Source organism: Fundulus heteroclitus, chromosome 23 (genome assembly GCF_011125445.2).
Source record: "Fundulus heteroclitus isolate FHET01 chromosome 23, MU-UCD_Fhet_4.1, whole genome shotgun sequence".
NCBI classification, from domain to species: Eukaryota; Metazoa; Chordata; class Actinopteri; order Cyprinodontiformes; family Fundulidae; genus Fundulus; species Fundulus heteroclitus.
This window is the reverse complement of record NC_046383.1, coordinates 33,065,545-33,093,048: the sequence shown is the minus strand read 5'-3', so window position 1 is coordinate 33,093,048 and position 27,504 is coordinate 33,065,545. Positions and strand designations below refer to the sequence as shown.

The 27,504-nt window shown below is 41.9% G+C and overlaps 1 protein-coding gene across 1 annotated transcript in view; it reads left to right on the top strand.

Moving 5' to 3' along the window:
* aff2 (AF4/FMR2 family, member 2) overlaps positions 1-27,504 on the top strand; it is a 231,770-nt gene that overhangs the window by 120,500 nt on the left and 83,766 nt on the right. The window contains exons 5-8 of the mRNA XM_012864607.3: positions 12,906-12,950; positions 20,777-20,863; positions 22,393-22,429; positions 24,014-24,074. Coding sequence (XP_012720061.2) covers positions 12,906-12,950; positions 20,777-20,863; positions 22,393-22,429; positions 24,014-24,074 — 230 coding nt within the window. The remainder of the gene's footprint in view (positions 1-12,905; positions 12,951-20,776; positions 20,864-22,392; positions 22,430-24,013; positions 24,075-27,504) is intronic.

Below are 27,504 nucleotides of genomic sequence, written 5' to 3'. Positions count from 1 at the left end.
ACCCAGTTCTTGGTCTGAAAGAGTAAAGGGGGCTATTAAACAGATTTAATTTACTTACCAATAAAGAAACCATAAATGAATTATTTATTCTTTCATTTGTCTATAAGGCTTTCTGCGTAGAGAAGAGGGGTCTCAGTCAAAAACGGTTAAAACCACTTTAATGGGTAGGGTATATTACATTTTATTTTCAATGGTATTTAGGCTTTTAACTCACTATAATTAATAAAGATGTCCATTCTGGAAGCTAGGAAATATTTAAAAACAGGAACCAAGCAAAGTACACAGCTGACAACTGGAGAAATGTGAGACCATTAGATATAGCATGCCGATATGTTGTTAACTTGGCATTAGCATAGCACAGTGGCTATGCTAAGAATAAAGATAGTGATACTGAATATTCCTGCTCCAGTCTGAGTTAATAATAATAATAATGACTTTTTTTCCAACTAGTCTAGTGAGGGAGGTCGAAGTCGGTACAAATGTTAGAGACGGTAGCTAGGAGGCCTAGCGGATCCGGCACTCGGCCTGTTCGACCTACGCCGTCTTTCCTCAATGTTTGCTAACTTTCCTCTTCCACGTCTTTTAAATGGAATGGAGTTTATCTGAAGACATATTTTAGCTTCTGGGATAAAGGTAGTGAATGCTATTAAATTAGATACTAGCTAGTGTTGATAGTAGCTGGTACGTAAGATAATCCCTTAAATATGAAGTCTTTATCTAAAAACAGCTACCAATAGCATCTTTAATCAGGGTTTATGTAAAATAAGAACAAATTAATAATAGTATTTGTGATGTATAACAAAGAGAATTGGATAGAAATCTGAAAGTGCTGTCGTTTTTTCTTCTTCTTTTTTTTTGCATTACTTCCAGATTTTACATTTTTATTTCTCGCTTTCTTCATGTGCTATCTTGATGATTTAGAGTTTCAAAATGAGTCCAGAAGAGATAAAATTAAATACATTTCATTTTCTCTATATTGTCTGGACTCAAAATGACCTTCTGTTTTAACTGAGAAGAGACCAGAATCAAATTCTTCGCTCTTAAAGCTTAAACTGACAAAACAAAAAAAACATGAAATGCTCTGAGCTCCCAGCACGTACACATTGCAAGGGGAAGGCCAATTAGCACAGGGTGAAAACGCTGTGCTTATTTGAAGCAATGTTTCAATGACAATATTTAATTGGATGGTAAATCAACTCCTTATCAGCCTCTCCACAGCTTGGTGGGAGAGAGGGAAAGACAGAGAGCAGAGTGAGAGACAGGAGAGGGCTGGGAACAAGTGGAAGAGGAGCAGACATGGAGGGAGAGGCAACAAAAACAAATAAGAAGTGATGAGAGACTCGTGTCAAGTGGAAGAGGTAAAACTGCATGTACTGCATCTGTGCAAGATAACATAACCAGGCCTGTAAACCAAAAGGGCTACTCGGGGACTTCATAATGGTCATGTGCCACAAATGTGATTAAAACTAAAGCTACACTGCATAATTCTTTATTGGATTTTCACATAATGCTCAGGCACTTTTTTTTCTGTGATGCCAAAAGTATTAGTTAAAAAAAATGTTTTGGTTAAAAATGTCTGAATTTGTTGCTTTAGACTTTAGCAAAACAATATTGAATAAATATAGTAGTCTTTACCTGTTCTTCTACTTTTATAGAGTAACACAATTAAAACCGCTCTTTGCTTACCAGCTGTAGCTTAAAAGCAGCATTACCTTGAAAAGAGTGATGGGTGGCGGCGGCTCTCCTTTAATCTTCACACCATCACTGAAAATATTTCCAAACAGCAGAAGGTGTCCCCCCCTTTACATCATCAGTCCACAACAAACACGCGACCTTGAACCCTGCATTACAGATCACTTTCACATCTTACATGTTGGTCAGCTATGAGTGAGGAGCATGGGGCTTGGATTGCAGAACTTAAGTAGCATAATACGTTCGTTGCAACCCATTTTCCCCCGTCATGTGCGTGTTCAATCTTTTCAAATGCCTACCCAGGTCTCTGTGTTACTGGGAGGAATCGGATCCTTTCCCAAGTCTGTGTCCTACATGCAAGGATCAATCATCTTGTCCCTAGTGGTCAAAAGACCAGGAGGCCTCGCTGTGGTCAAAATCCCTTTACAACAACTTTAAACCATAGAAACAGTATGAAGACAAATTGTAGTGGTTTCAAAACATTTATAAAAACCCTTGGAATCTCTTCGTATGCTGATAATCGACACTTGTCCTTAAATGTGAAGATCAGTTTTGGACATTTTCATCCCCAATGCCGGGTTGGAAAGTAGCTTGAGTGAAAACCGTCAATTTAATTTTGCAATAGATGCATTGATGTGGTGGCAGCTAAAATCATTTATTTTCACAATCTCCTCCTGAATTCAGTGGTTTTTAGTAAGCACTCTGCCCTGTTTGTTCATTGTGTTCTCCGTGATTATGCTGTCACTAAACAATGGCCTACAGCAAGCTTTCCTTTTAGCTTGAAGGGGTTATAGCATGAGATCCGGTTGTAATGGCTACAATACCTCAACAAAGAAAGTCATTGCTCCTAAAATGAAGCCATTTGATCAGCAAAGTAAATTATCAGTAAAAACATGAACATTTCCAATTTATTGGAAGTAAAGCGCAGATCCTCAGCTCTGGTTAGAAAATCACGCTTTCTGGGGAGGCCCATGTGTCATAAACCGACTTCCACGGACTCAACAATCTTCAGATTATCAGGCGGGCTGACTCATCCATAAACATGCTGCACCAACGCGCACGCACGCACGCACGCACGCACGCACGCACGCACGCACGCACGCACGCACGCACACACACACACACACACACACACACACACACACACACACACACACACTCCTCTGAGGCAATGCTTGTGATCTATCAAGCATGCTGGTAATCCCAGCGACGGCGGTCACTTCAGCTCTGTAAACAGCTGAAATATGGATGATAAAAGAAGCAGATGAAAAAGAATAAACGAAGAGCCTGTGGACAAGAAAAAAAAATCCTTGGAAGATTTTCCAAACCCTGTTGGACTTCGCTCTGAACCGTATAGGACTCCAAACTTCAATCATGTTTACTGGATGATTGGCAGTCTTCATTTGACTTTGGTATTTTTTTCATGACAGCGGAGCTGGATTTTTTTTTGCTCCCTCTGTGGCATTTTCTGGCCTCAGAGAGCCGCATTAAAGGACAAAGTTAGATACTTTGTGCAATTTAGACAACAAAGTAAACCTCTTATTTTACAGGGAAAACTTTGACGGAAAATAGCTGTAAAGCAAAGCAGAAATAGGAGCGGATATGTTAATAGCCCTTGGAACATGTTTGCATTTATTAAGCTCTCAGATTTGATTCTGTTTGACTCCGTCGTTCTCTCGCTTTTCACACTATCATCCTTTCTGTCCTCTTTTATCTCCCGTTGCCGCCAATCTCCTCGTGGAACATAATTATCTCCCGGTTATTGTAAATATGAATAGAACGCGTGTGTTTTGGGGTGTTTTCAATTTTTCATATTCTGTCAGCCCACGTACTCTCACAGAGACATTCATCTCCCTCTCTCGCCCGCTAAAAAACAGAAATCAGAGGGGGCCTGTTTCTTTAGTCTTAAACCCATTAGTGTAATTACCTCCTAATGATATTTAATTCCCACACAAAAGAAACAAGACACTCCGGTGCATTCGAAACATGAAAAGGCGTCGGCAGAGAAAAGCAAAAAAGCATTTGAGAGGAATGGCATTAAATGTATTTGTTATGTGATTTTATAGGTGACTGCTTGTAGAGTGTAAACAGGCCCCTCACTGATGTGACAAATTAATGTAATAAACAGAAGCCATTGAGTAAGGCGACTGCCGCGTCAGGTCATAATCACAGGGGATGTTTAGGGGAAAAAAAACAAGCTTTTTCTTTTAGAGACTGACAATTATAACTGCGTTCGGTCCGCCGTGGTCACAGTCTAATGATATTTATGATCCGGTCATTACAACGCAAACGATCTTTCAGATTTACTGGAAGTGTGGTTTGGCTGCTCTCGCCTTGGGCTGCATTTTATATACAGTTCTCAAAAGTATTTAACATGTATAAATGTCTGGGAAAAGCTGCTGTTTCTGTTAAATGCTATATTACCGTGTTGGTCTAATCCTTATGAACAAATTGAACAAAACCACACAACTTTGAGCTGGAAAGCAACTCAAAGTTGCGTGGTTGCGTTTCAGCTGCAGGAACCTTTTTTCCAGGGACCAGGTTAGTTTTCTGTGGTTATTCTTGTCGTTTCCACCGCGGGCATCAGACCCATAAAACATTACCAGGGTAGAAATGTATCTAAGAGAACGACCCCGGTAGGGAGATAGCACTTTTAGCGTTTAGCCTCAACCTTTGTATTGGAATTTTATCTTAAAATTTTAATTCTAATTTGTGATTGGACGAACGTCCCAGCATGACATGACAGCATGCAAGTCACTGCAAACATAATTGACATAAACAACGTAAACAGAAAACCAGAGTTTGATTAAAGGCCTGATCAGTGCATCGCTGACGCTACAGCACATCACAACTGACCCAGTCGACCGGACAGACAGGGACTCCAGAGTTAAATGTGTCTTATTCCAAGAAAAAAACATTTGCTTTCTTTTATCTCATTTGTCATTTATACCTGAAGATTCATTGTCGCTGAGGAATGTGTCCCTTTCGGTTGTTGTTTTTTTTTTTGGCGGGATGCTTGCTTGTTATGGATTTTCACAGCGATCATTAGCCTACTTAAACATGTCTATTTTCTGTCAACACGTCCTAGATTTAGGCTGTTTAAACAATGCAATAACATTTCGTGAGGTCCTACAAACGTAGTGATTTTTCGTACTATTTCCGACTTATTTATTCAGAATAGCTGCGTGGATGGGACTGTGCAGATGTCGGCGCCGCTGCGTGTTTTTTTCGATAACAACACATATCGCTGCGACCAAGTGAGTGCCTTTCGGTTTGTGTGCGTGTGTGTGTGTGTGTGTGTGTGTGTGTGTGTGTGTGTGCGTGTGGACATCTTTTCTATCTGAGCCGCTATTTCAGAGAGAAAGGATTTCTGCCTCGGTAATTGCTTCTGCTATATTTTCCCCATGAATCTCTCTCCCTCTCACTCATTTTTCTTTGGTATCTATTTTCTCTCAGAAATTTGTCCTTTTTCCTCTCCCAGGCTTATTCTGCGGCTCTCGGCCGTCTCTCACTTCTCCTTTATGCTGTCCCCATCTCACAGTCCTTGAAATTAACTGCGATCTCACAGTAACATCAATTAAGCAAACACACACACACACACACACACAGACACATTTCCCTGTGAATGTCACCTGTCCATTAGGTCCATTAAAGCACATTAACATTCATTGTTAACATGCACTCAGTCCTTTAAAAGAAGGACTGAGTGCCCAGTTTGGAATAATACACTCAGAAGCAGGAGCACAAAGTGTCAGCATTGCACTCCAGTGAAGCATGGCACAGCAGGGATGAATATGGATGGCTGGAGAGAAGGATGTACAGAGGGATGGACGTAGAAGGAAAATAAAGCCGCAGGCCGGAACTCACCTGTGCGTTTCCGTTTTAGTACGTCAACAGTATTATTACACATCCCCGTCACTTCCATCACATTTGACTTGGTGAGTCAGAGTGGCATTGTGAATTTGAAACACAGAAAGCCGCCTGTGCGCAGAGACCTCTCCTGGTGTCTGACACTTAAACGTTCTGGTTTTACAGGATGCGGTTCGTTACGAAGAAAGCTGTGCATGAAGCTGTTTAGTTGGATCAAGTAGAAGAATATTTATCATCCCCCAAGGGCGACTGATTTCACGGCGACAGTGTAAACACTAAAAAAAACCGAAAACGATGCACGTGACAACCATTCGCTAAAAATCAGGACAATTCTTCTAAGCTTGAAAAGAGTGATGGGTGGCTTCTAAACTTGAACTCATCCAGCCGGCGATCTGGACCCGCCAGGACCGTTCTGGCTTTTTGGACTGACCTCACCTTCAAGAGCGTGGTCAAGTTGGCGCAAGCCTGCACTGAAAGTTTCGCCGCACGCTTTTGGCAATTCCCAACAGTTTGCTCTTGTTTGTGAAAGTGAAAAGCCTGGACCACTGGATGAAGTTAAAAGGTAAAACATTAACACTGAAACAGAATTCCCATTAAGACCATGAAGCTTCTAAGAGAAACATATTCGCTGATGAGTCTTACAGAGAGAGTCCAGATGGGCTTCAAAGCCTTTCATCAACGATAAATCCCGGGTATTCAAACTGGTTTCAACTTCAACATTTTCACCAGAGAGGATCACAGATAAAGCCACAGTGCTGTATTTTCTACAGTCAATAACCGTTTCCTTTGTCTTTGAGACATTTAGCTTTAGAATATAGGACTCACACCAGTGAGTGAAATCTCTGACCACTAGTCCGTGATCTGGGTCATCGCTGCTGACTTAGGGAAAGGATGACAGAACCATCAGCAAATTTGAAAATGTGACACTTGTGAATGCTGATTGCAGCAATTGTTGGTATATGAAATAAATAAAAGGGGTGAGGAGGCACACCCCTGAGCGGACCGGGTAAAAGAGAAGAAAACGTCAGAGAGAACCTCTTTGCTGAGACCGTAAAGTTCAAAGGTCCATCAACCAGCAAATGAGGTCAAAGTGAATGGCATTAAAAAATTTTTTAGTTTTACAGGAAGCGGTTAGTTACAAAAAAAATCCTTACCTGATTGGGATGCACCGATCGGCATTTTTTCACATCCGATCTTGATAACATAATCTGGATATCTACTGATACTGATTGCATTGCAATAGTAGATCTCTGTTTGCTTTAATGTTATTTATTTTTTAAGAGGCAGTTATAAACTCCTCTCTGCTTGAAAGTATGATATGTACAAATGTTAGCAGGTATATCCCAAAATAGAACTTGAGATAAGTGTATGGTCAGAAAAAAAGTCAGAAAAACAGTCAATTGTGTTCACAGGAAAAATCCCATCCTGAAAACCAAGGCAAAACTGTAAGGGTATCAAATTGACCGTATTTATGAAATCCAAGAAAGATACCCATAAAGGATAAATTTCCCTGCTGTTCTGAAGATTTTTAACCTAACTTATTTTGACCAGTATTTTCCAGTCTGTAAAACACGTTGGTATCGGAAACCAGTATGATAATGGATCGGATCGGCCCATCTCTGGCCGTAGATGCACCAGTTGTTTAGAGCAGTGACTGATTTTCAAGCCTTGTCCTGCCAATACTGATTTTAGACATTCCTGATTTCTCCTCAACACTATGATATAAGACGACAGAAGAACATCATTAAAAATATATATTTTAGTCATCCTGTTGTGAATGGTCAATAGTTATTTGGATTAAGACCATAGGTGTCATCATTCCACAGTGTGTGAGCGAGCAATCACTGTAAAACAAACAGGGCTTTAATGATTATTTTTAATAGAGAAAAAAAAAAGTTGTGCTCGCTGAAACTGAAAACAGTCGAGTTTGAGACCTCTCTACTCAGTAACAACCTCTACACTGAAGAGTGTTGTTGTCAGTGCAACCTGGTAGCGCTTGGCACAAGGTGCAGTGAGAAATCAGAAAAATACCCCAAAAAGCTCAAATTTGTCTAACTTCCTTTTTTTTAAATTTAAAAAAAACAAAAAAAAAACAGGGATTATTTAAAAAAAAACACACATTGCTGTTCGTGTTTGTAGAGTGATCATCTGCGTCAGGCGCCGCTGAAATCTTGCACTTAGCGTAGCAGTGAACTAGTGTTATTTGGTGAGAAAACCTTAATTTGGGTTTTCTTTTGCTACTGGAAAAACAAACGTCTCCAACCACCTCCTGTGATTTCAAGTTGACTCACTGTCTGATTAATCTGTCGGAGGAGAATAATGTGTGGAAATACGGCTCCTGTCCAGAAAACATACAGATGGATTTTCATTCTGCGAGCTCGAGCAGTTTTGACTCAACCAAGAGCCGAAGTCGGCCTTTGTTGTTTCAGCAGGCTGCGATTTAAGGCTGAACATGATGTCACCGGCATCATCACCGCTGCTAAATTGCTCCTCTGTTCGTGTTAGTGCTATTAGTAATGGTGTGTATCAGAGGTTATGTTGCTGTAGACGGAGAGTTTCAGCCTCCCCCGCCGTCCATGCACCCCACCGTCGTCTCTCTTCTTTAATCAACCTGTTTGTTGAAGCGATCCGAGATCCGAGACAAAGATCTGACCCAGAGAGCCGCATGTGTTTGCAGTTACGTTTTTTTTTTTTGTTTTGTTTTTTTTTTTGGAACTGATCATTTTGCAATTGAGATGATTCTAACTTTTTCTTGCCCCGCCGAGTTTTATCACACAACGTAATGAGTCACATAGCTGCAATAATGGCTTGTTTGGACCAAAGAGCAAAGCAGCTCTGTGCTGGAGCAGCAAAGTGAACTGTGGGTGAACTAAGAAGGCAAAGACTTCCAGGTGGGGAAACGTTAACATTTCAGTGAGTTTGTAAATGTCAATAGTGCCTGGCAAAAGTATTAAACACCATTTGTTTTCTTACAGTCAAGGTAATGCACTGTGTTTTACAGATTCAAAGCATTCCGCTGGAATTGTATGTGATATTTATATTTGCCATTTTTATCCAGCCTCTTTCAGTCGATACTTTGTGGAACAACGTTTTCTTGCTTTTAGTTCAAGTTCGAGACTTTTGCAGTATGTCTCTACCAGCTTTGCACACCTGAATGCTGAACTGGTTCCCCATTCTTTGTTCCCCTCTCTTTGCAAATTTTTAAATGATAGCACTGTTTGTGTGCTTTGCGTCATACAGCTGAAATGTGAACCTCCATCCCAGCCTTTGAGTCTCTAATGGACTTTCTTCCAGGATTTCCCCGTATTCAGCTCCATCCATCTTCTCATCAACCCTAACTGACTTCCCCTTCCCTGCTGAAGAAAAGTATTCCCTCAGCATGCCGCTTCACCGCCATGTTTAACTCTGGGTATGGTGCGTTCAAAGGGATGTAGAAGCGTTTTGGGTGCTGTCCCATATGAGGGGAGCACCTTCTTCCACATGTTTGTTGCCTCCCCTCACAGCTAGTGGCAAACTGCAGTTGAGACTTCTTATGGTTTTCTTTCAGTGATGAATATCATATTGCCAGATGTGTTGAGCGTAAAATTCGTCCTGTGGAGATTCTCCCAACTGAGCGGTGGATCTCCGAAGCTCCTCCAGAGTTACAGTGAACCTCTTGGCTGCTCGTCTAGTTGCAGCTGTCCTTACCCAACCTGTCGGTTTAGGTGGATGGGCATGTGTTTCTAGTTGTGCCGCACTCTTTCCCTTTTCTGTTGATGGATTGATGATTGTGAGATGATCTAAGCGTAGGATATTAGTTTTGTTAACCAAACCCTGCTTTAAACATCTCATCAACTTTCCCCAACTTTTTGCTATGTCACATGTTTGTTCTGTACGGAGCCCGGGAGAGCTCACTTTAAGTGATATTTTTTTTTCAGGTCGTGATAATTTGTGAGCACCTATTCTTTTGAGTCCTCGAATTAATAAAACTTATTCGAGCACACGTTTTAATTATTCGTGGGTGCGTTTTGGTAGATCGAGATCTCGAATATACTATAACGTGCTCATGTTTACATATGTCAAGACAATATTGAGTGCACGTTTTACATATTGTGGCCACGTTTAAGTAGATCGTGCACACAATGTTCTATAACCATGTTCACTAAATTGTGCTCTCGTTAAATAAATTGTGCCCTCGTTTTACTATGCTTAAAATGAGAGCTCAATTTAGTAAAATGAGCTCACACTATAGTAAAACGAGAGCACAATATAGTAAATTGTGCACACGATTTAGTAAAACGAGCGCACAATTTAGTAAAACGAGCGCACATTCTCTCAACATGCAAAACATTTTGCGATGACCCCTCTAGGGCCCCGTAGTTCTGTGACATCCCCCTGAAGCCTTTAAGTGGACAAAATGACTCACATATAGATTGTCTTTATTAATTAGGCCCTCCTGAAGGCCATTGATTGTGCCGGGTGTTTTTAGGGCTATTGGAGTAAAACGGATTGAATACAAACGCATGTTTTTGTTTGTTTTTTAACTAAATAATTTTCCGTGGACGTTACAATTTTGCAACCCTTTGCTTTGGTCTATCGCATAAAATTCCAATAAAATGCTTTGTGGTTTCTGGTTGTAAAATGGCAAGATGTGAAGGTCTAAGGTGTCTTAATGCTTTTATAAGACACAATCTAACCTTCATAACAGTGTATTATTAATATGTACAGTTCCCCTCCGAGACATTGTTTGTCTTTATATATTTGCAAAGATGTAGTCATGGTTTCCTGATCAGAAAGGCTCCATGGACAGGGCCACGTTCTTTCATAGATTAGCAGCCTGCGGCCACTGAACTGGTTGATCAGGCCACTTAAACTGACTCCGTCTCTGCATTTGGATCAAACTCCAGGCGGCCTCTCGAGTTGTTAAGCTAAAAGTGTCCTGCGGTTTACGTGACTCAGGCCAAGCCACAGTCATTTCAAGGCCCTGCTAAGTCTGAATACAGAAATGCGCCTTTTTACGTGTCCTCATGTTCCTTCACAAACCCACACCCGCAAGCCGGCGTTTATCATTTGAAGTTGTAGAATTACCCTGAGTGTGATCCCGCATCGTATCGACTCGGATAGACGTTAAAAGCTGCGCGCTCTGAGCCTTGCTTAGAGCAGAGCGGCGACTGATCGGACAGTTTTGCATGAAAATGCAGGAGTTTATGAATGTCTCGACCTCATCTGAACCTCTCGGGGTGGAGCAGCTCTTACTTGGCATGGCGAAGCTTTTAGGATTGCTCCACATGTTGAAGTGATAAACAAGTGTTATAAAAGCTCCCCTTGGAATTTGCAGACTATTTATGGCATCTGTGTTTTTATTAACCTTCTTTTTTTAAAAGAACAAAAAAAAAAACATTTCAACAATCTTGTAAAAAAAAAAGGTCAATAAACACAGTGGTAATTATGACATTGAAACCAGTTGGATGATAATTTGTAGTTTTCCCCAAAAAGGTAACCATTGGCGGCCTTTCCTTTCTGTGGCTTTCAGGTTGTCCTCGCACACATAAACGAAGCTCACTGCCTCAAAAGATTAACAGCTGGACCCACATGTTGGTGTGTTCACACTCTGGCTATCGTTCAGGTACTTTATGAGTGAGCTTGGTGGAAAATCGGTGTAAGAAGTATAGACGTTTACCTCTGCAAATGCCGCCTGTCCCTTTGGAACGTCTCCGGACAATTTCAGAGCTGCAGAGCATGGCTGGAAGCAGCTACAATAGCTTTCACTGAGAGGTAAATGTGAAGGGTGGATCCTCGCTCTGGAGAGAAGAAGCAGCACCTCGCTAAGGTACCTTGCAATGTATTTAATAGAATTTTAATAGATGAACGTAAAGTAGTGCAGAATTCCGAAATTCAGGGAAAATTCTGCGCAGTTTTCAAAATTTTCTACATGTAAACGTCTTTGTGTTCCACCACCTTTACGTTGATACCCCTAAATACAATTCAATTGCCTTTATAAATTATCCAATTACTATATCCTGTCCACCTGTGTTTAATTTAAACTCCTCAACCCTTTGAGGTGTAAGTGGGAGTCGGGACCACAGGAGTCAATGACGGACAAGAGCATCCTCGTCAGATTTGCAGATTTTCAGAGCCAACCCACAAAGAGGAAACAGTAAATGTAGAAGAAGGTGCGCTGGTCGGATGAGTGTAAATCCACATGCCTACATTCAGCACGGTATGTGTGGCCGAAGACACAAACGGCACATCTTCCCTAGACACACCCCGCTGAGCTTTTCATCAGCAGGGACAGGGAAGCTGGTCTGAGTCAACCATAGAGCCAGAGCTGCTATGGAGTAATTCAATCAAACCGAATTATCGTATGACCCAGAACGCCCCGGTCAGTCCAGACCTGAATCCAACCGAGACTCTGCGGCAAGAAAAGTTCTGTTCCCGGACGTGCTCGATCCGATCTGACTGAGATTCAGTTATTTTGTAAAAGGTTTCAGGCTCTATTTGTGCAAACAGGGTAGAACCCCCCTCCCCCCCCCACCCAGGGGGACTTGCAGCGGTAGTTGTTGTTTGAAAACCATCTATCATGCCACTTCACCAATCGTGACACAATGAGATGCAGTGGAGTGTGGGGTTTTAATGTGAAAAGGTCCGGGGGGGTACGAACACTTTTGTAAGCTGCTGTGTGGATCAGCATTAGGGGAGACGTTATGGAGTAAGGCCGCAACAATGCGTGAGGCTTCGGTTTTACTCTGAGGCGTAAAGACCTGCACTGCAAAAACGTGTCTAAAAATAAGTAAAATGTTCTTAAAGTTAGTGTATTTGTCCTTGATTTGAGCAGGTAAAAAAGATTATTTGCCAATGGAATTAGTATTTTGACCCCCAAAATAAGATAATTAGACATCCTGCACTTGAAATGAGGTGATGGAGATGAGTTGTTCCTATTTTAAGTGCAAAAATCATATTCCATTGGCAAATAATCTTATTTACCTGCTCAAATCAAGGACAAATACACTAATTTTAAGAACATTTTACTTATTTTAAGTTCCGTTTTTGCAGTGTGGTTGAGAGCCGGCCTTAGCAATGGCTTCTGAACCCTGAATAAAACCCGCTACGTTTTCCCCTCTCACGTCTGCCCTCTGCTTTTTCCACAGCCCCTCCGCTCAGCCGCCACGCTTTGCTTGAGACATGACTCACTAAACTTAGGACGGGCGTGAAAAGCCTGGACAGATTTTACATGGATGCGTTGCGGATGGGTCGGCTTTATGCTGGAGTCGCTGATTCCTTCTCCTGTAACCGTGCTGTTTGTAATGCAAAGCTGCCGTTTACTGTGTGTTAAAGTCAGCCTTTCTGTCTTTGTTCCCCTCCAGGTCAGTCTGCCAAATGACTCCAGCTGCGTTGAAGAGATTTTGCGGGTATGTTCCCTGGACACACACACACACACACACACACACGCAAACACTCATATACACACACACGGGGTAATTGCACTGATTATCGGCTGTTTTTTGTTTGCTCTGAAAGACTTTGGTTGTTCTCCAGAGAATTTGATCGCAGGGAGAAATGAGAGAACGAGAAACAGAAGGACAAGAACACGAAAGGATGGGAAAGTAGGGAGATAGTTTGGCTTGGCTCCATGATTATGGGTCGTTTTATTGGATGAAGTCATGCAACGATCTCTTCCAAAAATGTTCCCTCTTGCTCCTCCATCCGTGCGTTTAAAAGAATTTCACCAAATAACATTTTTTTTTTTCCCCTGCAGTTTCCCCCTTTTGTTTTGTCTCTTGTCTTTCTGTTCTGTTTTTTTTTTTCCACTCCCTGAGAGTGATGTCAAAACAAATGTTTTCCCCGCTAATCTTCCATCCCCTGTCAGCGGTCCCATTGACAAGGACCGGGTTGGACTGCTTAGTTGGCTCCTCCACCTCTGTCTCTGCTGTGGAAACACACGCCCTCCTCAATCTCCCCCCCCCCCTCTTTCTGTCTGTCTTCATCTGCTCCTTCTTCTCTGCCCTCTGTCATTCACCTCACTCTCTCTCTTTCTGGAATCAATATGCGGGTCAACAGGCTTTGTGACAGATTGTCTGCTGCGAGCTGCATGAAAAGCCTCTGTCAATAATATCGGGGCGCCATTGAGTTGAGCCTGTGATGTTTAGCTGTGTCAAGTGGAAAGATCGGGGAGTTCAAGATGTGAGGCGGGGGGGTGAACGGGAGCGGACGCCCCGCAGCCCATTTTTCCTCCTTCCTGTGACGGCAGACTTCCTAGTCAGCTGTCAGGGAAACACGCTCGTTCCTGACGCAGGGTAACGTAGTGTAGCAGCGACGCAGTAAAGAGATGTAAAGCGAAACATGGCGCAGGACAGGCACTACTGACTGTCAGGACTGACGGCTCTGTCAGTCTGTGGAACTGACAGTGCTATTCTGTTTAAATAAAAGCCCAAGTTGTAATGGCCGTGCGTCATGCTGTCATAACTATTCATACGAGGCTGTTTTTGTTGTGGTTGAACAGTTTTTATGGCAAAAACTGGGGGGGGGGGGGGGGTTGCACTGTTCTCAGAGCATCAACTGGTTTCTTGGTAAAGGAACAAAACACAAAAGTATTTTAGTTTAAATCATGAATATTGATTTTTTTTGTCATGCCATCCTAAAAGAAAAAAAAAAAAGACTAAATAAATTTCCAGCAGTAATAAAAGCTGCATGTACAAAATTACTTCATAGTTTAAAAAGCCAAGGAAAATAAGCAAAAACCAAGTGACCAGAGAGTGCATTCAAGTTGTATCCATCTGTCCATCGATCCGTCACCTTCCTTCTTAAATGGTAAATGGACTGAACTTATATAGCGTGTTTCCAGCCATACTGACCACCCAAAGCACTTCTAATGTGAAGACAAAGCCCTCTCCATCTCATTCTTGGACAGCCTTAGGCACTCCTAGACCAGTAGGGATATATACTCCCTCCAACTACTTCTGGGTGTTCCTCCAAGGTTGCTTCCCGGTGGGACATGCCTGGAAAATCTCCAAACAGAGCCATCCTCATCAGATGTCCGAGCTTAACTATTTCAGGGACCTCCTAGGCTGAATCCAGCCACCACACGTAGGAGGCTAAATTTCAGCTGCCCGTTGTCAGGATCTTGTTCTTTCAGCCATGATCTAGATCTCATGACCACTGGTGAGGCCTTAGCTTGTAAAGGGAGAACTTTGAGTTCATTTTTGCTGATGAGGACCTATTTTGTCTGTCCATCTCTCAATACTGCTTGATTTTTATCATTAATCTTGAAGAACACAGTAAGATATCTGAACTCCTCTGCTTGGGGCATAAACTGACCTCTGACGTCTGACCTGAGGAGCTGACACATCCTGACCACTTCACGCTTGCCAACAAACCGCTCTAGTTCACACTGGCGGTCACGGCCTTATGATCCCACCCGCATAGAGCTGCACAACATATCAAAGGGCTGTCAACATCATAACAACAACATGAGCAACACTCAATATTTCCTGCGTTTGTGCTCAGCTGGCCTTTTGTCTATTTGGCCATTTGCTTGGACTTTAGCTAGCCTTGATACCCGCACCCGATCTAACTTTAGATTTTAGTGCTGAAGCTCATGAAAGGAAAAAATAACGGAAGAGTGATAAAAAGTGGTTAATTAAACTAGAAATAATTATCACAAAATCTGACAATGGTCACGTGTCCTTGGGCGTCGGCTTAAAAGGAAGATGCACCCACCTGTTCTCCACTCAGAGATTATTCCTTTATGTCATGAGCTCTGATACCTTCTGGTCATCAGCCTGCCTTTGTAACCAGGGCTGGAAATGCTTTCCTTCTTTTCTCTCTGCCGTCCTGGTTGTGTCTTTGGTCCTTTTGTAACACTAAGGGTCCATCCTAATACCTCTAATAATAGAGCCACGTTTGGGTCTAGCCAGCACACTGTCCCAGTCCTATGGCATGCCTTCTGCCCTACAACAGCACTGCATCATCTGCAAAAAAGCATGAAACCATATGAAAATACAGAGATGAAAGTTTATTTATACAGAGTCAATCAACACATAGTTTTAAGGCAGTTTACATAAAGTCGACAGAGCGCTTCCAAGTTAATCATACACACTGATCCTAGCTATCGAAATCGCAGTCAAGTTTAGTTTATTGTTTGAATTGGTTATAGAGCTTTCTATCTAAGGAAACCCAGCAGATTGTGTCAAGTAACAAATACAAATACTAAGACATTAAGAGACAAAGGTTTAAGTAATGCAGTCATGAACAATTTGATAAGAATGACATGCTCCTACCTTACTGTTTGCAGGTCCGATGAGATGTACAGTGAATAAAAAATAAATAAAAAAACCACACTCCCACAGTTACTGATTATATGTGACCGCATGTCCAGTTAAAGACCACAGCAGATCTGACCTCGACAGGAAAAGCATCTCTTGAAGCCCAGCAGCAAAGCCTTCCTGCAGCCTGCATGCTGGTCTACTGGTCAGTGGGTGCCGTTAGTCCAAACAGCTTCTATTACTCCTTTAGGTATCAGCGCAGAGATGCGCCGCAGATCCATGACAGGCAGTTTATGCAGCAGAACCGCTGCATAAAGATGTTAGCTGATAGATGCATTGGTACATTGAGTTAATTCTGTTATTGCTGTGGTACTGGTAAAAAAAAAAAACATTCATTCCTGGCAGACCTTACTTGTTAAATTAAGTTGAGTTAATTTAATACTTGTTGTGCGCTTGTTATCCCAGAAATTAACATTGGGTGGGAAAAGGAGTAGTTGTCTCTGAGCAGCGCTTGGCTAACAGCTCTGTCGCTCCGCCTCCATCTCCAAGCGCACCATAATCCAGGGATCCTCTCTCTGTCAGCCAGCTGCCACATCTGCAGTTGAGCATGCATCTTCTCCTTTATAACAAGGCGTCTGCTATATTTCAACCAGTGCATCACTGATGGTTAGAGTTATCTTTATCGAAACCTCCCATAAAACCGAAACTCCATCATACTGTAGAACAAAAGAAAAGGCTCATTTTTGTCATGTAGAGAAAAACAGACCTTTAAAAACTCATGTAGTTTTATCAAAAGAGGCCTCTGGGCTGATATGGTGATGATTTTGATTTCTTTTTAAACTGCATGGTGGCAGAAAACCAATTCAATTCAATTCAGTTTTATTTATATAGCGCCAATTCATGAAACATGTCATCTCAAGGCACTTTACAAAGTCAAATTCAATCATATTATACAGATTGGTCAGAAATTTCCTATATAAGGAAACCAGTTGATTGCATCAAAGTCCCGACAAGCAGCATTCACTCCTGGGGAACCGTAGAGCCACAGGGAGAGTCGTCTGCATTGTACATGTCTTTGCAGCAATCCCTCATACTGAGCAAGCATGAAGCAACAGTGGAAAGAAAAACTCCCCATTAACAGGAAGGAAAAACCTCCGGCAGAACCAGGCTCAGTATGAACGGTCATCTGCCTCGACCGACTGGGGTTACAGAAGACAGAGCAGAGACACAACAACAGAGACAAAAAAGCACAGAAGCACACATTGATCTAGTAATCTGTTCTACATTAGATGGCAATAGCAATAGGTGAGCCATCTTTCCTGGATGATGTCACAGTTAACAGAACGTCAGACCAGGTGTACCTACTATGAAAAAAAAAAGAGAGAACAAAGAGTTAAAAGCCTATAGCAGCATAACTATAGAGATAGATCAGGGTAACCTAAGCCACTTTAACTATAAGCTTTGTCAAATAGGAAAGTTTTAAGATTAGTCTTAAAAGTAGTAAAAAGTAAAACCAGACAAGAATCTAGAACAAAACTTTAATCAATGCTAAGGCAAATGTGCTAGCTGTGCAAAATGTCTTTTCTCCTATTCTGCTTGTCAACAATTATTACATGTTTCTATGTTTTACCAGTCTAGAGTGTTTTGCTATGAAAAGAAACATTTTATCTCACAAGTCAAGTTGTTGTTTTTTCCCCACATACAAAAGCAGTGATTTCCTTTTTTACCATCAGTTTTACACATAAAACAGTGGTGGATGAGAACAGATGAAGCCATTCCATCTCCAAGGTGTCATATTCAAACATATCAACATTGTGTGCATCACAGGAGTTCGCTGTTGTGTGTTTAAACAAAGCATGCTGTGTAATAAAGAAAGCGCTGCATCCATTAATACTCTGACGCTGTTAATAGTTTGATCAATTAGATCAGTGTGATACCTTATAAACCCCCTTTCTTCAATAAGTGGGCCTGTCTGGGTCCTTTTTTAAAGGGATTTTTGAAATGATTGTTCAGAGCGTCCTTGTGAGGTTTCAGTAATCAGAGTGTAAATTTAGACATTAAACCAACTTGTTAAGCTGTTGGAAAATTAGCAGCAGTGACTCTTTCTCTACAAGGGGCCTTATTACAGTTGAGAGGAAATGACATTATATCTATCATCTGGTTGGCAAAGAATAATTTGCTGTCTACAGATGTGCAGGTGGTAGAGACACAGCTAAAGGTGGTTCTCCAAGATGGGCTAAGAGGGGCTCAACACAAAAGCATGCTAAACCGCTTTAAACTTTGATTCGTTTGTTTATCGCCATCACACGAAATCCCCAAACATTTTGTAGCTGTAACTCAGCGAAACGACGCGCTGATATTTGGCGAACAAATAGGAGGGAAGCGGCGGCGACGCGTCTTAATGTGGCGCCTCTAATGTCACGCTCCCACATTCCTGTACTGGTTGGAATATGACATTTACACTCTCTCTCTCTCTCTCTCTCTCTCTCTCTCTCTCTCTTTTTGTCTCTCAGACACAGATATGTTCAGGAAAAGTCAGGGCCCTGTCTGTCAAAGCACAGGAAGTCTTCAAGGAAGGACATAATGATGTCAGAGAGGGGAGCAGTTGCTAAGCAACGTAAGGCGTATTTCGTCAGGGTAGCGTAATAGTGCTGTAAAGGGGGAAGACACGCACGGACACATCTGCAGATGGATACTTGGAGACCTTCTCGAATGTTGAGCTTATTGGTGCGCCAGGAGCCACACATGCTGCTGCACACGCACATCTTCCTCACACAAACGAAAACATGCGTCATCGGATGAATATGAGTCATCTCCCTCCAGAGGGGAGAAAAGATGTATGATGGGAAATCAGTCTTTTTGGCCCAATGACCTGGAAGCTGAGTGAGTGTGCTTCCACGTGTTGCAGTCTGTACCGATTGACTGTCAAAGAAAAAAAATGACACTTATTAGAGTTTTGTGGGAGTGGTGCAACAGCAAAACGGTCCCGGGTTCAAATCCCAGCCAGTCTTTCTGCGGCGGGTTTCATGGTCACCTGGTGCATGCGCGGGTTTTCACCTGATGCTCCAAATTTCTTCAGCTAAATCATGCAGCCCAGGTTAGCTAGATAGAAGACTTTAAAGCGGCCATAAGTGAATGTAGCGTGTTTGTGTATTAGCCCTGTGACGGACTGATGAGAAACCCAGGATGAGACCTGCCTTTTTGTCCATCAACCGTTGGAGATGACCTCCAACACCTCATGGACCCCAACAGGATCAAAGGGATGAAGTGAACTGATAGACAAATGGTCACTGGTGATGACGCGGCAACACACACCCAAAGCATCGTATTGCCAAAAATACGCATATGTGTGTTTTTAATCAAATCAAGGTTCATTAGTGCCTTACTAATGTAATCTTGTTCCTTAAACTTTTTCTTTTGTCACCTAAAAACCTCAATTATGATTTTATGTGACAGACCAACAAGTAGTAAGACATAACTGTGAAGTGGTTTTTATATAAACAAGACGTTTTACAAAATAAAAAATCTTAAAAGTGTGGCGTGTATTTTTATCCAGCCCCCTTTACTCCGATTTACCCAGAAATAAAATCCAGTTTACCCAACTGCTTTAAAAAAAGTCACCTCATCTGTGAATAAAGTCCCCTCGTGTTTAAGATGATGTTAATATAAATACAGTTGTGTTGTGCGGTCCTACCAAAACGTGGTCACCCATCTGAACAGGCGGGCCAGACGAGGAGAGCATTGTTCACCTGTGGAGGAGCTGCGGAGATGCACAGCTCAGGTGGGGGAGTCTGCTGACAGGATAACTATTAGTTGGCCACAAATTAGAGAGGAAAGATGAAAATCATTGTTGAAAGAGATGCAAAAGAAGTGCTGCTTGGAGTTTGCCACATCTTCCAGGATGTGGAAGAAGAAGCTCTGGTCACAGGACATCTATGCACACCACCGCTCCAGAGAAACATGACAGTGGTAGCATCATGCTGTGGGGATGTTTTTTTTTTTTTAGCAGAGGCAAGGTTGCTGGTCAGAGCTGAGATAAGATGCACTGAAGTAAATACAGGGGAATGCTGGAAGAAAAGCTGCCAGAGGAGGCTAAAGACTTTAGATGCGGAGGCGAGGGGTTTGAGCAGGACAACAACCTTAAAGGTAGAGACAGAGGTACAGCAGGGAGGCTTTAGATCGAAGCGTTTTTCACGCGTTTGAAGGGGCCTAGTCAATGCCCAGACCTAGCTCCATCTGAGAATCTGTCCCGACACTTGAAGATCCAATCTGGCAGAGTTTGAGAAGGCAGGCGTCTCTTCAGATGGTCAAAGCTGGTAGAGACATGTGGCGCAAGATTTGCAGGTGTGATTGCACGAAACCGCTGCTGTTTGCTTTACTCTACTAACATAATTATGCGCTACTTTGTGTTTGTCTGTTACATCGGATTCCAGTAAAATACATTCGTTTGTGGTGGAAACTTAAAAAGAAAAGAAAAGTGGTATGAATACTTTTACAAAGGACTGTGCATCGACTGGAGGGGTGGCTGCAGCTCCAGTGCTGTTGTTGTTGTTGTTATGCAGCCAGATGGAGTCAACCTTTATTTTTGTAATTTAACAGCTCTGCACTTAACTGACTCTCACTACAGCAATCCCTGGTGTACCACAACCTCCCCATGCAACCCTGCGTTTATACAACATATAAGTAATAATAAGAGTCCGCTCTGAAGGGGGTTGGGGCGGCACAACCTTGATTGAACGCTGACTCCACTCCTCTGCTCCTAAGAGGTTGCATAGGCAATTCTCTCGCCCATATTTGCTAAAGTTTAGCCATTATCATCGCTCACCAGATGCGTGCGATGTAAGATATAACATACATTTGCTCTGAGTTATTTTCTTCATTTATTCAAATACAATGGCGTAAATGCCAACATTGTGCTGCCTTCCCTGACTCCTTTATAGTAATGCAATGAAGATGTATGTTTGTGTCTTCAGGAGATGACCCATTCCTGGCCTCCTCCACTCACAGCCATACACACTCCTGGGAAAGCCGATCAGACCAAGTTCCCCATCCCAAACAAGGTGAGCACACACTTTAACACACCTCCATAAAAACTCCCAATCTGGCTGCGCCTTGTGATGTGCGCTAACATAAATTTCCCTTTCATGTTCTCGGGCCCAGATACGTCGCCCACTTTTACTTGTGTAAGAGACAGTGAGTGGTGGGAAAAGTGGTAAGACAAGAGAAAAACCCACTCAGATAAAAGAAAGGCGTTAGCGCAAAGGCTCGCCTACTTCAGTTTAACAAATGCAGCCTCACTGGGTACGTCAATTTTTGCAAATTACTTACTTGCAGCTGTAGGTTGTTCAGTGACTCTTCGCTTAAATTTCAAATGTCATAGCTTTTGAAAAATCAACATAAGGATCTTTTTTTTTCTTGCTTTACAACTCGTAAACCTGCAGACTGTTGCTGATCATTGCAACAGTCACTGTTCCTTCTTTCAAACAAAACCATTTTCAATATAGTCATTCAGGCACAAAGACCCGGCAACGAAGAATAGCTTTACATTCACAGCAGAACAAAAACACACACAAAAAAAGATTCCTCTATTCTCTCCTTGACCTTCGTCGCCCATTTTAATGATCCTAGATGTTCCAAACGGGGACTTCCTCCTTTAATGTGAAGGTGGATATTGTGCGTACGCCTTTTTCTTTTTTACTTGCATAGAAATTCCTCTCTGCTGGCTTTTTTCATCGCAGAGAGACTTTCCTGTGTTCCCATCACAACGTATGTTTACTATGATGATCCTATCATGTATACGCACAATCACACCATGATAAACCTCTCTGGGAATGAGTCAGGATCCATCCATCCATCCATCCATCTGATTCTAGGGGATCCCGAGGTGTTACCTGTCCTAAAGGCGTATATAATTCCTCCAGCAACTTCGGTTAAGGTTGACACAAAATAAAGGTTTACATTATGTTTTGCATCAAAATAATGTACTTCAAAATCAAAAGGAGTTAAATCTAATCTTTTTTGTGTATAACCTTGAAAAGTTATGGCAAAATAGGAGAGAATAGGCCTTTACAGCAGAAAGAAACATGGAATAATAAAAGTGATACAAATAAATTAAAAAGAAACGGATAAGATGGTGCCATGTCGAAACAAATGACTTAATAATGCAATATAACCACATAAATAATTTAAAATAAAGCAGTAAAATGTTAATATACGAATATTTTTCCATGCAAAAAAATATTAAAAGACCAAACAAAACCATGATACTCATGGAAAGCAACGTTTATCTCAGAGACTGCAGCATTGTGACAGAAGCACTAGGTGAGACCTTTGCTTTGACTGTACTAGTCTTTTAGAAATCCCTTTTAATCTGCTCAATGTCTCAGTGATGGTTGTGTGTAAACACAGAGAGGCTGCAAAGCCTTCACATTAATCCTCCCGGTGAGTTTCAAAGACTAAGGTGGAGTGTCAGTGCAGGGAGAGAGGAAAATCTGAACTCTAAAATCAGTCATCATACCTACTGTATTCATTATTATTATTAAATTTCTTTCTTTCTGGCTTTTTCTTTTTTCTCTCTTTTATCCACCAGGAGACCCAGCACGTGACCTCAGGCTACAACACCCAGAGTAAGTTTCCCAGAGTATAAACACGCAGATAAAAGCTCAGGTTACGATTAACAGTGGAGAGGCCATAAAGCAAACATCATTCAGAAGGTGTGCGAGAAAGCAGTTTGGTCTTTAGCTTGATGGTGTGCAAATACTAATCTTTTAATGTTTGTTTATGCAAAAAATCTGACAGTTACTTCTGTGTGAACCTATACCGATAAAGTTTAACGATGATATTGATAAAAGGTGTTGTGGTAGCTAGTGTGATCTTAGAGGTTCTCTGTGTATTACGTAAAACAGAAACAATATTTTCTGCAAAGCCAAAACAGGGTTCTGTGGTCCCCGTTAGACTACCGAGCAGGTTCCTTAAATACATGGCTGAGTGGGTTTGAACCCAGATAGAACAGCTTTAGGAGGGTGAGACAGCCATATTTGTCCAACATCAGTGCTTAACCTCAGAAATGCTTTGGAAAAATGCTCAAGACTCCCATAAACACTCTCATAAGCATTGAAAACAGCCTTAACAAAAGAGCTGAAGCTGTTTTAATAAAAGGGTCAGACAAGAAGATTTTAAAACCTTTTCCTAGAGAATGGAGCGTAATTAAAGTTAATGTGTGTGTAAAGGCAGTTGAACCAGTGCTTTTGGCATGTAGAGACTGTGCTGGACAGTAGAGCTGCTAGCATTCCCAATTCCAGGCAGATTAGAAAAGATCTGCATGCGGAGTTTGGATGGCTGTTTATTTTATCACAAAAAACAGGATCCTGTCTCAAAATTGTGCCGTGGACTAAACGGTGTTTCCCTTCGCTTAAGGAGTTTGCCCAATAGTAAATGAGGCATTTTGTATGCATTTAAGGGAAAACCCACCATATTCATGTATATTCATGTAAAGTCCAGCCAGAGGAAAATGTGCTGGATTTGCAAAGGCCAGTGTTGTTTGCAACAAGCAGATTGTGTGAAAACTGGCGTCAACGTTGATGCAGGTGAAGACGGGGGGTGTTCCCTGCTGCAGTGATGTTTATCACAAAGAAGGCAGGGACACAAAAGGTATACATCATCATCAAACTTTTACTATTTACTGCTTTCAGCGAGATCCCCTGGCCCACACCTGCATATGTGGAGCAATTCTAAATAACGCTTCCTCGAGTGATTTCTGGACGCCGCTGATTTTTATTAAAGCCAGGTCTGAATGTTTGCCGTGCAACTGTAAGGCTGAATATTCCCCGCCTGCCTGTTTCTTTGCTTTCTGTAAAAAAAAAAAAAAATTACGCAAAACGTAACATGAATTCAAAGGACCTGGTTCCAAAAATCTGCACATGCATCTTGGCCGATAAATAATCTTCTCAGGTCTGTTGCAAAAGAACATTAATGCTCTGCTCCTCCTCAAAGCGGCATTGCTAAGCGAGGCAAACACACAAAGGCACCCCAATGAACCAGGAGCCAGGAGCAGAGTCATTCTCCAGTCTATCAATGCTACGGGACTCCAGTGATGGTAGTTTGGCTTCTGGTCAAGCACAAAGCAAACAGACCCAGACAAACCTTGACACATGCAAAACAGTGTCAAGAATGATTGAATGTCCTCTGTCGTGTCCCCTGTTGTGTTGCAGAGAGATGCACGGTGCCAGCTAACAAGCCTGCTGCTAAACCGCCGACCGCACCGCAGAAGTCGTGAGTACCTCCCTCTAACGCAGACACACAGCCAAACGCAGAGTTTCTGACCCGCCGCTGTTTCTTGTGCCTCGAGGTAAAATTAAATCTGACTCTTGGATGGAATTCACTGGTGGAAGGAAGGGGGGGGAAAAAAAAAAGAAAAAGATTGTGTGGATCAGAGCGGGAAAGTGCAGCTCCATTAATTTAACCTGAGCCAGGAGCATATTGCAACACCTCTGGCTGCAGTCCACTCCACATCACTCACAGAGCGGGATTCATAGCAGGAGGAGAACAAGAAGGCGAAAAAAAATCCTGGCTCGTAAAGCCGCCCTGTAATCCTCACTTACCATGTATTTAACCACATGAAACGCTTAATTACTCAGTCAGACAAACTACAAGCACCTTGAACGTCAACAATTACGGCTAGGCACCGCGCGTTTGTAACTCGTGTGAAAGGAAAACGTCAGTGAGTGCTTGTCTGCATTAATCTGAGAATTAATGTGGTTAATTCAGATACCCTGTTGCTGGCAGGGCTAAGTCTATGAAGCATGTCCGGAAAACATTAAATAATGTCAATAGCATAACAGTATGCTGTGTTAATATGCGTTCAGCTCTTTTATCAAATATAACATTAAGGTTTTGTTGAGTAATGGCGAAAGCTCAACAGTTATTTGAACCAGTATTTTCTGTGCGAGTTAAAGACCATCCAGTGAATTCGGCCTTGCCGTGTAGTCCAGGAATGCTGCGTTCCTCGAGGACTCATGGTGGTTTTAGTTACTACAAGTTTAGCAGCTCCAGCTGGCCTACCCTATGCTCTGCTGGTATTGCAAAGAAAATTACTGGACACTCTGAGACATTAGGTGCAGTGTTTCACATGAAGTGCCATGAAAACGTTGTTTCCACCTTACAGATGACTTTTGCTTTTTTTCTTGTAAAAGCTAGGACGCCATTAAAGCAAAACAGCAATCATCCCAACAAACTTGTCCCCGTGGCAAAGTCATTTCCCCTTAAACCGTATAACTTGGTGCACCATCTGCCATGAAAAATGCTTGCAGTAAATGGCAAAGAGGCGTTTACGTCACTGTGGAGGAATTTTGGCCCACTCTTCTTTGTAATGACTGGATCTGGGAACCCTAATAGTCAAGGCAGACGCAGAGTACATTTTTAAAAGTTTATTGCAAAGGTTTGGAGTAGCTGACAGAGAGGAGATGGCAGCAAAGACAGGAGATGATTAAGTAGACCGGCCATCAGAAAACAGTCCAGAGGAGCTTGACGAAATCCATAAAGCAGAAAACAGACCAAGACCTCACCAGAGAAGCAGGCTGATGGCTCACCAGAGCGGGCAGAGCTGACAGCAGATACACACGGGCTCACCGAGCAAAAATGAGGAGCGCACAAGCCCTGGATCCCTCCTGGAATCCCTCCTCAGCGAGGGCCGGTGGCTTGCAGGACCACAGGGTCTGGCAGGCTGAGCCAACAGGAACTGGGAGCGGCGTACAGGCAGAGCAGACCAGACGCTCTGGCAGTGTGGAAGGCAGGTGTAAGCAGGCTGAGAAACAGGTGAGCTGACTAGAATCTAATAAAAAAAAGCCTCACACTGACACTTGTTAGGAGAATTGGTTTAACTCAGCCATGTTGGCAGACTTGTGACCCTTTTCCTGTCAATTGATAACGATTGTCCTCACCGGTTCTTGAATTTCTTCAGGTCATGCCATGGTACGTTGCTCCGTGCGATCTTTCCGCCCACTTCATGTTGTCAGACAGGTTCTATTTCAATTATTTCTTGGTCCTACTGGGGTTTCATTAAATGGGGATAGTCAGTTTATTTGCATTTAATTCATGATTTAACAAGAAAAAATCTATTCTACACACGGGTCTAGGTCTGTTTGGATGGCTTTTTTCTCTTCATAACAAAAAGAATCTTTTAAAATATGCATTTTATATTTACCGAAGTTACCTTCGTCAAAATGGGTTTGATATAATGAAACGTTTAAGTCTGTAAAAACAAAAAACAAAAGCAGAAGAAACATCTAAAAAGGGACAAATACTTAAAAACAGCTCTGTACATTAACGCCATGCCTCCCGGCTAATAGGCTAGCATGTCTGTATTTCTCATTGTTGTTTTAGCTGCTAAAGCTAAAGTTTCCCACAAAGAATTCAGTTTTTTTCCCAAATATTACTGTCTTGATAAAAACTTGAATTTTCCATTATTATCACTGAAATAAGAATAGAAAGTTGACGTTTACAGCAAAAGTAAGATGGATGAGGCCAGCATATGGTCATTCCTTGTTCTTTGAATGCTGTTTAAATGTGGGGATTAGAGACATAAATCAAATTATGGTCATTTGTAAAAGCCATAGTAGCTGCTTTTCGTTTGAGGAAAAGAGTCGAACGTGACTTTGTGTTGAATCGCCTTTATCTTATGTTGTTTTTATGTTTTTTTGGTTTTTAAGTGAGAGCACTTAGTATTTCTGTTAATGCCTTAATCCCTTACATAAAAAAATATACAATAACCAAAACACGGAATTTGTTCGAAGCTGCATCCCCTTGTTATCAAATCAGTCAAAGAAGAGATAGAGACAGATTGTATGATGAGGAGACAGTCTGTGAGTTCAAGCAACGATTCAAAGAAATATGATAGCTCGCTGGACCACTGCAAAGGTTAAAAACATTAAAAGATAAGAAAGTTCTGAAGCATTTAACATCGTGATTCTAGACAGTTTCCCTGAACATAAAAGCAACTGATCACTTGTGAACATTTTTCACGGAGGATCCGGCATTGAGAGGTGTGACCAGGTGGCTAAGATACAGCGAAGTGAGGAGAGAAAGGCATTATGAGCATTATGAGTGACAGGTGAGAGCAAAGTAGGCAGGGATCTGTGGGAGAATAATGACAGGGCAAAATGGGAGGAAATCTAACAGACAAAAGTACTAAAATGATACAGAAACCACTAACTAAATCCATGAAGTAAAAATAAGCCAACACTAAAGGTTGAATCCAAGAAAGCACGATCCAGGGACTAAAAGAACGGCTCGGTCCAGTGACACTGGTGCTGGAGAGGTGGACAACAGAAATGTCCTATACCCATGTGATGAATGTCACATGGGTAAATAAATATTCAGAAGTTTGATGATAAGAAAAACATAATAAATAAAGCCAAGCTTATCTGTTATCATATCCTCAAAATCACATCCTCAAAATACTATGAATTAGGGGTGGGTATTGCCAAAGAAGTCACGATTCGATTAGAATCACGATTCACATGCCACGATGCGATTTTATCACGATGCATCACGATACTTGACTTATTGCGATGCATCGCAATGCATTGTGATATTTTCACGGAACACTGTTAGAAAAAAATACAGCCATTACCAGTGGCTGACAGGCTGTGTATGAGCAACTGAATTCATACATATTTGTATTTATTGAAACGACTTTTGGAGG